This window comes from Lepidochelys kempii, chromosome 1 (genome assembly GCF_965140285.1).
Source record: "Lepidochelys kempii isolate rLepKem1 chromosome 1, rLepKem1.hap1, whole genome shotgun sequence".
NCBI lineage: Eukaryota > Metazoa > Chordata > Testudines > Cheloniidae > Lepidochelys > Lepidochelys kempii.
Genome location: NC_136380.1, coordinates 235,205,449 through 235,223,611, shown reverse-complemented (window position 1 = coordinate 235,223,611; position 18,163 = coordinate 235,205,449). Strand labels below are relative to the sequence as shown.

Sequence of the window (18,163 nt, the reverse complement as noted above, 5' to 3'; positions counted from 1 at the left end):
ATGATGCCACTTTCAGGAGAGCAGTGTTGCTGTCAGCATGTGCATGAACTCCGAGCCTGTCTCCAGGGATACTGCTTGTGAGTCACCTAACATGGAACGGACATTAGCAAGCACTCGGAGAAGAAAAACGGTTACTACCTTTTGTAACTGTTGTTCTTTGAGATGTGTTGCTCCTGTCCATTCCACAACCCACCCTCCTACCCCTCTGTCAATGTTAACAGTAAGAAGGAACTGAGAGGGTGCGAGGCCGGCGGCTCCCCTTATACCAGCAGATGAGCATGTGGCTCCAGAGGGCACGAGAGCCAGCCCAACAGATACCCCACTGAGGGAAAAATCTCTGGCAACGGTGCACTTGGTGCACACATACCTAAAGTGGAATGAACATAAGCAACTCATCTGGAAGAACAACAGTTACGGAAAGGTTAGGAACCATTTTTTTTATGACGTCAAACGAAAGCCATGTGTAAAATAAGGGTTACTTAGGCCAGCGGTTCTCAGCCTTTTTCTTTCTGAGTCCCCACCCAACTGTGCCACAATTATTTTTCTGCATATAAAAGCCAAGCCCTGCGTTAGAGGGTAGCAAGCAGAGGAATTGCCTGGGGCCCGGCCCACACCATGGGGCACCATGAAGCTAAATTGCTCAGGCTTTGGCTTCAGCCCGGGTGGTAGGGCATGGTGCCCTGGGCTGCAGTCCTATGTAGCGGGACTTCGGCTTTCTGCCCTGGGCCTAACGCTGGCCATGCTTGGTGAACCTCCTGAAACCTGTCACGACCCCCCAGGGGACCCCAGACCCCTGGTTGAGAACCACTGGCTTAGGTTGGTTTTTTGAAGCAGCATCTTTGCAGATGCATTGTGCCCTTTGACTGGTGATGGAGCACCCACCTGCGGCAGGTGCTTTGAAAGTGATAACTCAGAAAATCTAAACTGTGACATGAAGAAGAAAACAAAGCAAAAACTATGTGTGTTTCTTTTACTGTGCAGCCTTCTCTTGGAGTCAAGAAGCCAACTAAAGCCCTGCTGTATGTCATACTGAGTCCTGTGGGCCCATACTTTGCAAGCGGAAGCTTTAATCCAATATCCTTATGGGCAGATCCCAAATATGTAAGAGCCTGGAAAGGAGGAACGGGGGACTGCAAATTGGGAGGGTAAGAGAGCCTGATTATGCATTAATTACATATTTTAACTGTTGGATTATTTTTCCTTTCAGTAAAATCCTGGCTATGATGCTGTATTATTAAATGTTGCAAATCAGAAATTGTAACAAAGGCATTTCCAGAAAAGAGGTATCTCACCTCCAGTCAAAATGGGCTACAAAATGGCAGACTGCCGATCTGTTCACCCTGCATAGATAGACTAAGGTTAAGGTTGTTAAACTATAGTTTGTGGACCCCTGGTAGTCCATAATGAGCTGCATGAGACTGTGGAGCTGTCTCTTCATGATTCCAGCTGCTAAAATAAAGACAAGTCAAATGCTTTCCTAATGTTCGCAAAAAGAAAAGGAGTACTAGTGGCACCTTAGAGACTAACCAATTTATTTGAGCATAAGCTTTCGTGAGCCGATGAAGTGAGCTGTAGCTCACGAAAGCTTATGCTCAAATAAATTGGTTAGTCTCTAAGGTGCCACTAGTACTCCTTTTCTTTTTGCGACTACAGACTAACACAGCTGCTACTCTGAAATCTTTCCTAATGTTGTTTCTCTATGTAAGCAGTTGCTGCTGTTCTGTCAGAAAATGGAACAGAAGGTGTCCATAAGACAATTTCTGTGTTAAGTTGTCACATTATGAAAAGTTTTGAGAATGAGGGCAAAAGTTTGGAATAAGGGCAATTGCAAAGAGGAAGGGACTAAGAGAAACTTCTGTCCGGTCTTATTTTTTGGGGAAAAAAGTATATGGAAGTTTGATCTACCTTAGTCACCGTTGAAAGTCAACAACTACCTAGAGTTACCAGATAGTTTCCCAAGTGTGGTAATTGTCGGTAAATGTTGAAGTTAAAATTAATCCCAGTTTAAAGTGTTCACACAGTGCCTCATGATTTTCTGCCTCCTTTTATCAAAGTATGCATCTTGTTTTTCCTAAAATCTTGCAAATTTGTGTGTGCATGTCTGAAATATGCAGTTATAAAGAAAACCAGAGTTAAAAATCTAAGTTTAAATCTCTTCTGACTAGATTTCTGTCAGCAAATCCACTGGGTAAAGACAGGTTTCAGAGTAACAGCCATGTTAGTCTGTATTCGCAAAAAGAAAAGGAGGACTTGTGGCACCTTAGTCTCTAAGGTGCCACAAGTCCTCCTTTTCTTTTTACTGGGTAAAGAGTTACACATCAGACAGCAGCAACAGGCAGTGAGAGCTAAGGGGAGGGAGGGAGCCTGTATGGCTAAGGGAATCCCCTGCTTCCTATTGAACTGACTCCTATTGAACTGCTTCAGGTTTTCTGCTTCTACAAATAAACTAGCTTTAAGCCACTTCCATGTGTATAAACTTGAAGTGCTGCGGCCTTCACTGCATAATCTGTTAGCCACTTTGCTTGTACAAACGTGACACTTTCATGAGTCAGTTGGGGCAGGGGTTACCTTTATATCCCAGGATCCAGTGGAGCTCCCTGGCGGCCCACCAAAACTCCCTTTAGCTTTATCCAGGTAGTCCACAGACCCTATGGAGCAGTATGGTGAACCCTTGACTCTGGCTGAGCCCTTCAAAGTTTTATTTTGCAGCAGCAAAGTGACTTGTAGTTCATTCATTTAAATGCTGCCAATGGAATCATGTCAGGGGCAGGAAATTACTCTGCAGAGCATTAATCGTGAGGCAGATTTTGCAATCTGGCACTGAAAGTAATGTAAGCTGTTTTTAGAAGTAGAAGAATTAGGAAGTTTTATAGCAGGAAGATACCCATCTAGCTAGTGATATCTGTCTCTTTTTCATTTGTTCCTGAAAGGAATTATGGTTCTTCCATCTATGCCCAGCGTGAAGCTATGGAATTAGGGTGTCAGCAGGTTCTGTGGCTGTATGGAGAGGATCATCAAATCACCGAAGTCGGAACAATGAATCTTTTCCTGTACTGGGAAAATGAAGATGGAGGTATAGTAGTATGTGGCACTAAACCTCTGCTTGTTGCAGTCCTCAGGACTGGGAGCCAGTTGTGATCTCAGGACCGGTGTCAGTGTTGTATGGATGATGCTTCTTGGGGTTTGTAGTTCTGGCCCAAAGAATGGTGGCCTGCATTGCCTTCCTTTTCTGTTTTAGTAGAAGGAGGGAAGTCACCCCTCAGTCAATCCCCACTAGCCCCCACAACTACTTCAGAATTCCTTCCAGCAGGGCCCTTCCAAAGAAATGGGGTTTGGGACCTTCCCTCTGCAGAGAAGGCAGGTGATCAGAGACTCTGACCTTGCAGTTCTGTGACAGGCTGCAACTGCCGCCTTTATCTCTTCTGCTTCCGCCTTGTGTGGCTTCTGTCATGGCCTCTAGCAGGGGCATCCCCATCCATTCCTGAACCATGACCTGTGTCCACAAAGCAATCTGACCTTCCTTTTGAATCATGACTTTCCTGCTGAGCAAGATAGGTTCATATTGTCACTGTAGCAGCTTCTCCTTTCTCCCAGTGGCCCTCTCTTAGAAGATAAAGTGTCGCATCAATCATCCTTCTACATCTTTAATCCTGGTAAATTGCTTTGAAGATGTAGGACCAGATTTTTAAAGCTGGGCTCGAGCTTGGAAATTATGCCACTTAGACAACTGACTGTCTAATTACTGTGTGCAACCAGGTATTTAGACACTTGCGTACCTTCACTTGTGCATGCAATTATTTGTGTCTGCAGTTCATAGAATAGAATATCAAGGTTGGAAGGGACCTCAGGAGGTCATCTAGTCCAACCCCCTGCTCAAAGCAGGACCAATCCCCAAGCTTTGCCCCAGATCCCTAAGTGGCTCCCTCAAGGATTGAACTCACAACCCTAGGTTTAGGGGGCCAATGCTCAAACCACTGAGCTATCCCTGCCCCCAGCTGGTTGCTAGTACAGAAGGGTAACCTGGTTTGAAGGACTATGGGCCTGATCCAAAGCCCATAAAAGTTGATAGACTCCCATTAACTTCCCAGGGCTTTGGCTCAGATCCTAAATAAAGGCAACGTGTTGTTCCACCATCTGCCAGTCTCAGAAACAAAAGAACAAGAAATCGGTATTCAAGCTCTGATCCTTTTTATGCTAATGCAATGCACACTCTTGTAAAATGCCATTTCATTGCCATTTTTCTGCCAGTGCTATAGTGGTGGTTAGTAATGTCTCACAATGGAAACAGCATTGTGCTTTATTTTGCATAAGGGTTTGTGAGTCAAGATACCTGGGTTCTATTTCCAGTTTGACTGCTGATTCTTGGGCAAATCCCTTAAATGTCTCTGTGTCTCAGTTTATACAGCTGTAAAATAGGGATAATATTTACCTAGCTCTAAAAAACTTGCTGAGATCAAGTGAATGATGCTATGTACGTGAATTTTATTATTTAATATTTCATCACAGTGGATTAGATATTGTAGCCATTGGGCCAAATTCACTCCTCACGTGCACCTTCAGTGGAGTTACACCAGCAAGGAATTTGGCCCATTTGGACAGCATGAACAAGAAGTTGGTTAGCATTCAGTGTTCTATTTTTCGACCAGGAATAAGCAGAAGTTATCCAGCTGCAATACCAGTGTGTTACCAGTGCACTACTGAATAGTATCATTGTGACATGGGTGGAACAAACAATCTGCTGTTCATGCCATCCAGCCTAAATATATGCCAACCCTATTCCAAAACAGACCTGCCATTACACATGCTATGATCACTTGCACTGAACGGGCAATTAGCTATTTAGCAATGTATTACTAAGCAGCCTGGGTAAGACCTAAAACACCTACAACTTAGGGCCCCATAAAAATGTTGCCACCAAGAAAATGCGCGCCAGTGTATAACTGTCTACCCGCATGCACCGTGGCAAAAAGTGACTGCTGTTGGCTCTGTCTCTTCATAAGGAATGCTACTGGTCCCAGGGTGACCAGATAGCAAGGGTGAAAAATCGGAACAGGGGATGGGAGGTAATAGGCACCTATATAAGACTAAGCCCCAAATATAGGGTCTGTCCCTGTAAAATCGGGACATCTGGTCACCCTAAATGCTACTTAGGGGGTCCTTGTTTTGTTTGTTTCATTGTGCATATATTGCAGTGGGGCGGGGGGGGGATTAAACATAGAAATAGTGAGATTTGGAACTAGAAATCATGGGTACGGTTTAAGCATCAGGAACATACACCTCATTGTGTGTGCAGGGAGTAATGTAAACTCTGTGTGTATGTGCTATGTTTTTTGTGTTCCCTCATGAATGCACTAGATGGGGACTGATTTCAACAGTGCTTCAAATGAGGGTCCATTTTTACTGCAAGCCGTTTCTAGATCAATTTATCCCTGGTATTGGACAAAAGAGGTGTCTAACATTCCAGTCTTGGGCGGATCCTAGAAAATGTCTCATTCATACTGGTGGTAGGGGGAGGGGGAAATTGCCCAATAGCCTCTGGTAAATTTGCATGACACACATTATGCTGATCCTGTACATTTAGCATTGCTCTGGCTGAATGTAGCTAAATCTGGATCACTGTTATTCCAGGAATAACTGAGCTCAGTAGTTTCCATTCATGAAATACTGCTTTCATCAGTGGCATATTTGGAGAGTGACATATACCTAGGATGGTTTCCATGTTTACCAAATGTAAAGCTTGATCACCATGTGATCCTCCAGGCCTACCTTTTCACAGCACATAACGTTGAGAGACAAAGGGTGACAGGAGTGGAAAGCATGTTAAATGAAATGTCTGTTTCTCCTATCAAGGGGCTTAGCTTGGCAGAGATGAAGACCTTTAAAATCAAAACAAGTGTACAGTCTAGGGAATACACCAAATGGGGGCTGTACACCATGGAATCTGTTTATATTTTCCAGTATACAGAGGCAGTGTTGAGAATGGTTGGTGCAAAGAGTCAGGACACCTGGGTTCTATTTCTGGCTGAACCATTAAGCCACTATGTGATCTTGGGCAAATTATTTAGCTCTGTGCCTCAGTTATCCCATCAATAAAATGGGAAGAATAATACCTACTTCATAGGAGTGATGGGATGCTTAATTCCTTAAAAGTTCTTTGGAATCCTCAGATCAGGGCCGGCCCTAGACCACATGGCGCCTCAGGCGAGGTGCATCTTCAGCTCCCCCCTCCATTAAAGTTTTGAATATCTTCTTTTTTATTGCATTTATAGCCCGTTTCACCACTTTGATGCACAATTTGCATGCATGATTTATCCCTGTTATATTAGATATAAATTTGCACACAAGGATCTGTAAATCTTCATTCTTATATCTCATTGACTGACTGGCAATGCCCCGCCCCTTATATACCTACAAGGGCATAGCTGACAACATTCTAGGAGGTTCGAGGAAAATGTACCTCTCAGAAAGTCTGGAAGGTTCCATGAGATTCTACGAAGGTCCAGAACATTCTAGATGGTTAGTGAAAAATGAATCCACATACAGAATACCTGAAACATTTTACTTCAAACATTCTATTTTCCCGTTTGTCACTAACAACAAAAATGGCACCCCGAGCCCGGTGCTCCTCCAGGCCGGCACCCCAGGTGGTCGCCTGCCCCTCGATCCAGCCCTGCCTCAGATGAAAAGACTCATAGAAGTTCAAAGTAATGCTCTTATGTGTGAAAAATAGAGTTTGATGCTTGTTAAAATGGTCATTGTTTGTGCTGCAGAAAGTGCCATGTGGTGGTGGAGCTTGAAGTTTGCTGGTGACACAGTGTGGGCTGTTAGATGCACAGTGATCCTAAAGGGATGGATTCTTTTTGTAGAGAGTGACAGAGAGATTGACAAATTTATGGGATGACAGACAGAAAAAGGGGAAAAAAGAGAGGGGCAGAGGGCCTGGCAGCAAGTAGCAATTTGGAACAGGGAGGGAAAAATGGAATGGAGACCTGGGGTGAAAGGAAAGTGTGAGGAAAAGAGGAAAAAAATGAAGGAGAGAGCGACACAGAGGGAAGGAGAGAAGAGGATTATAGGGTATGGACCCCAGAGCTTCCTGAGGCCTATGTGACCCAGAAGTTCTCTTGGTGGCCCCACCCCTGCAAACATTTTGGTGTTTTTCTCAGTGTTATAGTAATTTACCTAGCCCTAAATTCATCCAATATGCATCAATCAGTGCATGTTCATAAATACTTGTGTGATAAATGAAGGGGGTGTAGCTCCCTTTTATGGACACCCAGCCAGCCAGTTAGCTATAAAATCCCTCTTGGTGTCTGTTCTCTGCTTGCTTTACCTGTAAAGGGTTAACAAGCCCACAGGTAAAAGAAAAGGAGTGGGCACCTGACCAAAAGAGCTAGAACTTTTTAAAATTGGGAAAGAAGCTTTCCCTTTATGTCTGTTGTGTCTCTCCAGGAAAGAGGGGAACAGAGGGCAGCAGGAACGCTGTGTAAAGCTTTAAGCCAGGTATGAGAAATCAGATCATACCTAGAATTACTTATTTGAAATCCCCCAAATATGTAAGTAAATTAGGAATGTTTAGATAAACCTGATCAGGTTTATTTCTTTATTTTGGCTTGTGGACTCCTCTGTACTAACCCCAGATGTTTTTGTATGCTTGTAACCTCCAAGAAAGCTATTTTGGGTGCTTAATTTTTAGAATTGCTCTTTTAAAATCTAGGAAAAGCCTAAGTTCCAGGTGTATATTCTTCCTTTTGGTTTTTAATAAAATTTACCTTTTTTAAAAAACAGGATTGGATTTTTGGTGTCCTAAGAGGTTTGTGCATGTTGTTTGATTAGCTGGTAGCAACAGCTAATTTCCTTTGTTTTCTTTCTCAGTTCTTCCCTGGGGGGAGGGGGGTGAATGGGCTTGAGGGAGGAATTCCCAAGTGCTCCTTCCTAGGGTTTTTTGCATTTGGGTGGTGGCAGCGTTTACCAAGCAAAGGTCAGAGAAAAGCTGTAACCTTGGGAGTTTAATACAATTGGCCAGTATTAATTTTTAAAATCCTTGCTGGCCCCCATCTTCTGCACTCGAAGTGCCAGAGTGGGGATTCAACCTTGACAACTTGCATGAAAGACTTGAAGCTTATGTTGTTCAGTAAAATGCAATTTTAAAATCACTTCAATGTTAAGCTCCCCAGATCTGGGATGGTCTCTTTGGTACATGTTTGTTCAGTGCCTCGCACAACGGGGCCCTGGCCTCTCAGTGCTACTGCAGTAATGACAATGGAGTCTCACATCAGTGTCAACATATGAGCATTCAGCAAACACTATAAATGAACACGTATATGTGAGTTCAGACCAACGTGAGAATTGCAAGCCTGGTTACATGGGGGACAGACAAGAGCGTCCATGACCATTGCAGGCTGTTGTGGCCTTGCTTTGCGCTGTTCATGTTTTTCACCTCGGGTGTTGATGATGCACCTTGCTTCAAAGCAGTTAACAGCAACATGACAAGTCTGCTGCCACCTTGCTCTGTTGTGGGCTGTTGTTTCCCAGTGACTGGGATTGGCTGATATGCTTTCATGCATGACTTCAGTGTGTCTATATTGTTTGTACTGGCCACCATGAGAGCCGGTGCCTTCCTGTAGCTGACCAGAAAATATGGCCTTGGGTATTCTTGAGTCTGCCATACAAACGAGATGCCAAGACCAATGCATAGCTGAGCTTTTTTTGAGCATGCTTTGAATGTCAGCCCTCTGACAATAATTGAGTATTTCTTGTCTCACCAATTGACCCTGCAAACAGACCGAAGGTCGTGCATATGGAACTGATCGAGTTTCCTAATATAGCAGCAATATGTTGTCCAGCATGACTGCCTAATAGACATTTAGCTTAGTGCTTATCTTAACACCCCTGTAATTCCATAAGTGGTGTGACAGCATTCCAAATGCAGAGCTGGCCTTGGCTATGCAATCGGTAATCTTCTCATCAGTTGTGGCATTCTGTGACAACATACTCCTTAGGTAGCAGAACTTCTCCATGGACTGGAGAAGACCATCCTTGATCTTAATAATTGGGTAGACAACTGCATCCCCTGACATGTGTTGGTACATGTAGCAAGGTGCTGGTGCAAAAGCACCTAATTAGCCCCTGCCAAGTCAGCTCCAAGCAAGGGAAGCAGATTGGGGCTGATGGAAAAGGCCTGATGCTGGCCTTAGGATTGGCAACACCTGCTGGCCTGACAAGCCAAGGGCTATAAAGGCTGGGAGGGAGCCAGAAGAGAAGGCTGAGGGGCAGCCAGGGAGAAGTCAGTCAGGGAACGAACGAACTGACTGACGGACGGACGGACGGCCTGCCTCCTAGCTGAAGGCTGACTCTGCCTGTAAAAGAGGTTGAGTAATCCTGCAAGGCTTGTAAATAGATACACTGGTGGTGGGATAACTGTAAGTAAATAAAGACATGGGTGTTGCACAATCCTGAAGCCTCTCTGAGCCTTATTGGGGCAGCAAGCAGGTCCCAGGAAGAGGGGTGGGTCATGGATCCTGTTACAGTACAGTACTTCAGTTTTCTTTAGATTGATTGTGAAACCAAAGTGATTCACTGTACAAGTAAAGTGATCAGTTATTAATTGAACATCATCAATCGAGTGAGCAACTGGTGCACAGTAATCAGCAAATTAAAGCTCCTTAATGTGTAAATCTGCCACTTTCATGCAAGAACCGAAGCGTTGAAAATTAAACAGCTTATAACACTGCAGAGCTGGGTAAATACTCCTCTGTCAGTGTCATGAAATGCATCCATAAGCATAGCCAATAGAAGGATGGAAAAGACTGTGGCAGCCAGCACAGACAACAGTGTTTTGTGCCACTGGTGACCAGAAAGGGGTCTGATATCTCCCCATTTCCCACCACTCTGGCCATCATCCCTTCATGGAAGGATGGAATAACAGAAAGAAACTTTCCAAAGATGAACAAAAAATCGAGCAAGAGGCAGTGCCACAGAATTTCAAAGGCGCCCCCGTTGTCCACCTCTATAAACGTAAGGGTGAATGGGCAAACTCTGATAACTACTAGGGCATTTCCCTTCTCTCTGTTGCTGGGGAAATTATTGCACTGGTCATACGGAATTGACTTAACACCTATCTTGTGGGAACCATCATCCCTGGATCTGGACAGGGCACTGTAAATGTGATCTTCACAGCCTGTCAGCGTCAGGAAAAGTGCTGGGAGCAAAACTATGGTCTTTATGTGATGTTCGTCAACTAAGTTAAAGCATTTGTTTCCATAAATCATGGGGGACTCTGGAAAGTTACCGCAATACAAATAAATATATATAAAAATCAATAAAAGCAGACGAAGAGGAAGTTTTCCCACACAGGGCTGTTTTTCCTATGTGCTAATATAAATCCAGGAGTTTACAGCTTATCAAAATGTCTCTCCCATGAAAAGACAAATGGGGTTTGTGAGCTCATCGTCCGAGTTCCCAGAGATGGGCAAGCTGAATGCGTATGGAGCCACATTTGGTACACACATGGTACCAGACGGAGATGATGACATGCTACAAGGGAGGCAGATGCTCCTCTAGGTGACCCCAGGCTGGTAGACATAATATGCAGACTTGACAAAATTATATAAAGCTGGCAGTTTAAAACATTTTGCAGGTTCTCATATTCTATCAACTCCATGCTGTTTGGCAGCTGGCCTGGCAAGCTTTCAAAATAATTCACAGCAACCAAAGTATATTTTGGATCTTATACACATCCTGCTCCACCATTCATGGTAAAGCCTCTGAAGACGGAACAGTATCAAGTGTGTCACAGGGTTTCATATTGAGGCCCATATTATTTCTTCTTTTCACTAATAAGAGGAGTATGTACATTCAGACATGATCAAATTTGATGATTCCAAAGTTGGTGAAGTAGCACGAAACTTGCGTTACTCGAGGGGGCTTTTTCACACCCCTAAGCTATGTAAGTTGTATCAGCGTAGGCTGTAGTGTAGACCTGCCCTCAGATATATGCATAGATTCAAAACGGGTGGCATCCAACTGAGTTTGTGCAATTTAGAAACTGCCTCTGAAATTCTAACCAATGTTTGTATCTTATGATATCGGATATTGCATGTTGGTATCTGATATTTCTGCTCTCATTTAAATATTTTATTTTGTTTGTATTTTTGGTTCAACAGAAGAGGAACTGGCAACCCCACCGTTAGATGGCATCATTCTTCCTGGAGTGACGAGGCAGAGCATCTTGGAGCTGGCACGCAAGTGGGTGGGTGTTTGCCTTGTCCCTCAATAGTAGCAATTTTAACAACCGTGAGATACACTGTTATGAAAATAACTCATTTATTGCATTCAAGTAATGGCTCACAGTTCCACCTGATCCTTTAAACCAAATATGAACTGGGGAAGCATGTTAAAATTAAAAAGTCTGGGCCAAACCACCCAAACACTAGCCTTTGTTCCACAGAGCCACATGCAGTCTGTTTAACTAGTTCCCAATTGGTATTCCCACACAAAAATCTTCATTAACTTTGTGTGAGAGTTGCCAGACCCCATATCCCGTTAATACAGTTGGCTTAAAGTAAGGAAATAAGCAATTGTCATTCATCACCCCATCTACATTCTACTCATCAGCTCCTTGTTCCACCACCTATAGGCCATGTGTCTCCACCTTCATTCTGAGCAACCAAGGTGCAGCCTCAAGTCCAGCCATAGATATAATGCACTAGCACCTGTATTCTTTCAGATTCCAAATCTGTACTTGCATACAAGTTCTCATGCACAAAGTGCTGTAAGCTCAGCAATGATCAAAGGCATACAGGTCCTCTGTTTTATATCTCATCCAAAAGTTCTGCTGCGGCTGCACAGTGTTCCTGAACACCGTGTGGAGGTTCAGTTCCAAATTTGAGGGGAAAGTGCCACCTAGTGAATTGCCATCATCACATCTTACAGATCTTGGGTTTTTCTTGGAGGTCATTCATCTAACTACTGACCAGGCCTTGCTTAGCCTTATGAGAACTGAAAATTGACTGGCTGCAACTGAGTTCATTAAAAATATCACCTCTGTGATACAATTACGGGTGTCTAATGTAAGGAAAGAATTACGACCTTTAAGAACATATGCTCTGGTTCTGTCTTTCTGATCTCTGGCGCAGGGAGAATTTAAAGTGTCTGAGCGGTACATCACCATGAGTGATCTGACAGCTGCCTTGGAGGAAAACAGAGTGAAGGAGATGTTTGGTGCTGGGACAGCTTGTGTCGTATGCCCTATTTCTAAAATATTATACAAAGGCAAGGTAAGGAAAGTATTTGTGTTTATTTTTTTCTTCCCCAGATAATTACAGCTTGGCATTGTCTGAGGTTCATGCAGGAAGTATCTTATCAGTATATTGCCTCCTATCTTCTTCCCAACTTCCTCTCAAGTTGGGGGAAACTGATTTTTTTTTTCAAAATTCCCCCTCCCTCTTTTTTGTGTTTAATTTGAAATTTCAGAATTTCATTTTTTTTTACCAGCTCTATAGTTGGTTGAAAAAGGGGGTGGGGATGGGGAGAAATTTATTTTAAATTTAAGTCAAAAAATTCATTCATACAAAAAAAATCAAAATTTGAAATTTAATCCAAATTTTGCAATTAGAAGCATTTCAGCCAGCTACGTGATGTGATTTGCAGTCAAATCTTCCTTTAATGGGGAGGCTGTCAGCCAGTCACAGTTCCTCAATTCTGTTCTGCCCATCCCTGGTGTAAATTAAAATGGCAGAGGAGGAGATTTTAAATTCTTCCATCAGCATACAGAGAACATGGCTTTGCTCCACCATGACCACTCCCCTTCCATCCCCTAATAGTCTCCTTCCTAACCCCATCCCATGCCTGACTTAATCCTTCCCCTTATACCAGGCAGTACAGCTCTGTTGGAGAGGACACAGATGGCAGAGCTGGTACAGGAGATGGCATAACTGTTTCTGTCTACTATACACCAGCTGGGAAATTCCTCCTGAACAGGGGGAATTCTGTAGAGCATTTCTCTGTCCTGTTTAAGTTCACTTTGCACTGCTTACATTGCATAAAATGAACCTAGCAGACCAGTGAATCCAGCCCAAGGTATATTGATATGTTTCTTTGGGAAGATAGCCAAAAGAACAAATAAAATAACAGTGTAGAAAATGATGTTTCTGACAGATGGACTATATCTATTAATACAATCAGGCTTTTGAGATATGAATGGGAAACATTAAGATGTTGAAAATTATTGTAAATGTAGTTGTTTTAACACCATATACAGTGTAGGTAGTAAACAGAAAGGTGCTTCTTTGAGTTGACTGCCCTCCTCCTCAAGTCTTACTGATTGAGCAAGAAGGTAAGTGTGGTGTCGTGATTAGTCCTTGCTTGGACTCCAGTAGCAGCTGGGTTCTATTCCTGGCTCTACTGCCACTCCTTTGGCCAAGTCACTGAGGGGGGCCTAAACCAACTCTCATTACAGTCAATAGAAGTAGTGCAGTTGATGTGAATGGCAGCTGACCCTTGAGCTTCCTGTGTCTCCTATAAAATGAGTATTAATGATCCTTACTCGCCTGATGGGAGTGGTGTGAGGTTTAATTAATGTTTGTGAAATGCTTTGAGATCCTCAGATTTAAAAGGCATTTTTATATGTATGTACTTGCTGCTGCTGCGGCTGTTATCTGACTGTACATGATGACCTTCTAGGAATTATTCTCATTTTAATTCCATCCTAGAATTTGCACATTCCAACTATGGAGAATGGACCTCAGTTAGCAACCCGCTTCCTGAATCAGCTGACTGATATCCAAGTAAGGGGTTCTCTTCTTTGGTATGATAACATAATGAAAGGGTGAAATAGATTGAATAGTTTTTCTGTTACAGGCTCCAGGAACCAAAATATAGACTTTCTCCAACCTCCCCTGGCACTGAAACCTTGGTAGATTATCAATGGTAAGGGATGGTACAGGAAGATATTTACCCTACATATCACTGAGGGATGCTATTTTCCTCTTCAAAACTTGCCCTTCCTCTTTCATCTTGAAACAGTGATTTTAATACAGGTGTGAAATACAGGAGTGCTTGTAAAAGACTGATGTTTATGTACTTGTCTCATGACATGGGTTAGGATTATAAAAAGTTATACCCGGTCATTATCCAGAAACTCCAGTGGCAGCTGTTTCATCTTCCCTTAAAAAAATACACAGTCAGATAAAATCTAATATCAACTAAAACTGACTTCCACAAAATAGTACAGCCAATCAATTTTTAAAAATCCCACAAAATGATGTATTGGATGGTGGAAATGGTATTAGATATTGGCCAGTAACTGCTATCTTGTAGGCTCAATGTCTTTCTGATGATGAAGCCACTACTTGTTCCCAAAGCAGTTCCTCCTCTAGTGGCTTGTTGTATGTTAAGAGGGATCTACCATTTGGCACTTTTATTTGCTCTCAATATCTAGAGAGGCATGTTTTACATCTGTCAGTGCACAAAGACTGTCAGTAGCATTCTGGACATCCTCAAGAAGCTGAGCACCAGTGTCCTCCTTGATTTATTTAGATGTCTTCTCTTTCTCCTGTAGGGGGTGGTAAATGATATATGACCTCTGCATGGATAGAATAGCTGTTACCTTGACAGGTTGCAAGTCACTTCGTTTGAGAGCTAACATTCTCTCCTGCTTACTATGGCAGTAACTCTTTGGCATTCTTCTCATAGTATTTCTTCTGATCTGGGTTGCTATAGTTATTTCATAACTGCCCCAGAGTTAATGGTCTGTGGCTTAAGAAGCACATTAGATGTTGCCACTAAGGTTTTTATCCTCCCGCCGGTGAGCTGCTGAACTGGTGATCCTAATAAAACATTGTGAGATGTGTTGCAATATCTATACTAAATATGGATCCCTTGAATCTATCAGGGCTTTTATATTAAATTTTTAATTACTCTTCTGCAAATCTTTAGTAAGGGCTTCACCTGGTGTGCATGAACTGATACAGCCATCAAAAAATTGTCAGATTGAGTCATTCATTAATTGTGGCCCATTGTCTGCTATTGACTCACCTGGAATCCCCTGGCTAACATACTGAGATTTACAATGTGATATTCAATGTGTTGTACAATAGAGTAGTTAAAAATAAAATAAAATGATTAGCATTCCACTAACCCTTCATTTTTTAAATCAGGTAGTGTGCACCAGCCTTGGACTAGGGACAGTCGGGCAACTTTGGTAGTTTCAGTAGTTCTTTTGGATTCTTGTTCTTCTATTTATTGCAGGTTTCACACATGCATACTATCATATAGATTCTGTCCCAGCTGCTTTTCACCACCCTGCTGACACAAAGCGGCTAGAAAGTTGTTGAATCTGTGCCCTGCTGGATTCCCCCTCTGTGACAGAAATCTCAGATGGCACAGATCCACCATTGTGGGTCCTAGGCTTGTCTCCAGTTCCCTCATGGACACCATCCAGCGTAGTCTCTACACCTTTTCGAAATAAAGTATTGTTTGATCACAACAGGAGCATAAGAAGGCAAAAAGGGTTTTCAACACAACAAACAGCCTATATGCACGCCTGTCTTACCTAAAGCTTAGGTAGGCCTCGCTTATCCGGACACCCCACCACTGGGGTGGGGAGACAGTTTGCACACCTGCAGTCTCTGCATCCCTGTCACCTGAGCTTCAGGGACTCAGGTTTTTATCCACTACAAAATTTTGTTTATTTTTTGCCTGGGTTTCCCCTCTCCTCTGCCAAGGCAAGGGTGTCGAACCCAGCATGGTCTGAGATAAACTTCAGAGGAAGTAATACCTGCTTTGTCCCTTGAAGTATTGGTGGCTATCAGGTGGGCTTCTCCATTTTCCTGTTTACCTGCAAACTAAGCCATGCTAAAAATAACCCTTAATAATCATATAGCAAACAACACAATAATAATCAAAGTGGCAGATAGAACACATATGCTGATAAACTATCACAGGCAGCTCCCATTTCACGGGGATCATTTACATTCTGATTCCCCCTCAAAAAAATCTCCCCATTTAATTTCAGTGGACTACAGTACTGTTTGCTGTGCTCTGCTAAGCAGCTTCCACATTCCACCATGGAGGTGTGGAGCATTTCTGTGTTAGAGGAAATGATTCCCATATATTTGTATTTAGCATGTAAAGGGCTTGTGTGTTCTTCTGCATAAAGATGCTGTATGAATTAGGCCCATTTGTCATAGTGGTCTCTATATGAGGAGCTGGACTGAGACTACTAATTCATTTTGTGTATGCCAACTGACAGTGATTAGATGATAGGCACTTTCAGTTCCAACGGTGAGTGCTGCATTTGAACCAGTAACCTAGAGGTGAATCACTCCGTATCCAATTACTAATCACCGCTGGCATCCAGTTCCCTTGTATGCAATACATGCTAGTTCAACATTTTCAGATTTCTTTGATTATTTTGCACCCAGATCTGTTTTCCTGCCATTTACTGTTTTTTGTAATCCACAGTCCTCCATGTGCAACAGGATTTACTTGGATTTGAACAGCTGTTCAGTGGGAAGTAGCACTAGAATGACTAATTAGAACTCTGTGGGCAGAACTGATTACATTTCTCATGGCAGTAGCAAGAGACGGGAACACTGCAATATATGTTTACACTTGTGTCACTGAACGGAAATTGTGATCACTAAAGATCCATAGAGATTTTAGATGAAATAATTTACTCTGTATATAGCACTGGTGTGGTTATGAATGCATCAATCACAGAATACTGTGTTCTTTGACAGCTTGAGTTAGAGGATTTAAAGATGAGGTTCTCTCTGGGAATTGCACTGCCTCTGAAATGCCAATCAATGCTGGCAATCTCCTTCCCTAAATAAAAAGCCCTGAATGTTTTGGCTAATATGGCCAGTGGTCCTAAATATTGTAGATTATTTATGGCTTTCTTCATGATGATTTGTATTTTTAAGGAGGATGCAGTGAAAGCTTGTTTATTTTTAAAGTGTAGATCAGAAAGCAATTTGGGTGGGATAGGTGAACAGTTTCAGGTGAAATTATTTGTATTAGGGTAGAATTTAAAGGACATGATCAATATCAGGGCCCCATTTTGCTAGGCACTGTACAAATATATAATAATAAGAGACAGTCCTGCTACTCTAAATAGGCAAGCCTGAGAAAATAGTGGTAGAGAGGGTTGGCTAGAGACGTAAGTATTGTTATCCCCATTTTACAGATCAGAAGCAGAGGAGCAGAGATTGAGTGATTTGCCCAGGTTACACAGGAAGTCTGTGGCCAATCCAGAAATAGAATCTCATCTTCTTAGTCCCAATATAGTGTCTTAACTGCACAACCATCCTTCCTTTCTAAAATCTGAGAATGAACACAAACCTTTGGCAAAAAAAATGAATCCATACTGACCCTTTCAGGGAATTTATGGGAGTCTGGATTGTGATTTCAGTTTTATGCACCTCTGCATTTCTTGGTTCTGAACAGGGTGAGACACTGAAGTCTGAGTGAGGCTGTTCTTACAAAAAGAAGCAGGAGGTACTGGAAGTCTCACAAGAGAGCTTGTTTTCATGAGATATCCTGCCCATTTTTGCAGGTTCTGGAGGTTCAGATAAATTCCCAAGTTTTTTGAGTTTCACTCAGTTGCTTGACAGGTGAATTAATAGCAGTAGTTATCCTAATTAGCAGAGTAAACGTCAGCATAAAGAACTCACCTCTTTTAATGGAAACTGCTGATGCAGCCTCTGCTCAGTACAGCTTGGGTGGATGTGAAGGGAGACAGGAGCCTTTATGGTGCCTCATTGCCCAGTGCTTGAGCCAGGCCAATTTCTAGTGTGAATCAGAGGAGCCTCACAGCTGCTGTGACTTATACCAACTGCCTAGGACCCCCAAGGGGCCGTTCCAATAGTAAAGGATCACTAGGGTTAGAGCCAACTCCCTTTTCTCCAGTTTCTACATTACAGCGTCTCTTTGCTACTCAGGGATTAGCCCATGCTGGGGGAATCTTGCACTGTTTGGTTAAACTGGCATTTGGTTGCTTTGCAGTGCCAGGGAAGCATGAAGCACCCATGGTAGGGAAAAGGAACTGGCCTGTAAATGTCATGAATGGAACCCTGCTTTTCGAGCATGGTGTAACACATTCTGTGAGCTGCACTGCAAATCTCTGTCCAGTGATAGCAGAATTAGCAACAAGGAGAAGAAATAT

At 42.8% G+C, this 18,163-nt stretch overlaps 1 protein-coding gene across 3 annotated transcripts in view; it reads left to right on the top strand.

The window, feature by feature from the left end:
- BCAT1 (branched chain amino acid transaminase 1) overlaps positions 1 to 18,163 on the top strand; it is a 108,545-nt gene that overhangs the window by 78,908 nt on the left and 11,474 nt on the right. For all 3 annotated transcript variants that reach the window (XM_073318390.2, XM_073318399.2, XM_073318383.2), the window contains 5 exons: positions 982 to 1,145; positions 2,931 to 3,073; positions 11,163 to 11,248; positions 12,135 to 12,275; positions 13,710 to 13,784. In XM_073318390.2, the coding sequence (XP_073174491.2) occupies positions 982 to 1,145; positions 2,931 to 3,073; positions 11,163 to 11,248; positions 12,135 to 12,275; positions 13,710 to 13,784 (609 nt within the window). The remainder of the gene's footprint in view (positions 1 to 981; positions 1,146 to 2,930; positions 3,074 to 11,162; positions 11,249 to 12,134; positions 12,276 to 13,709; positions 13,785 to 18,163) is intronic.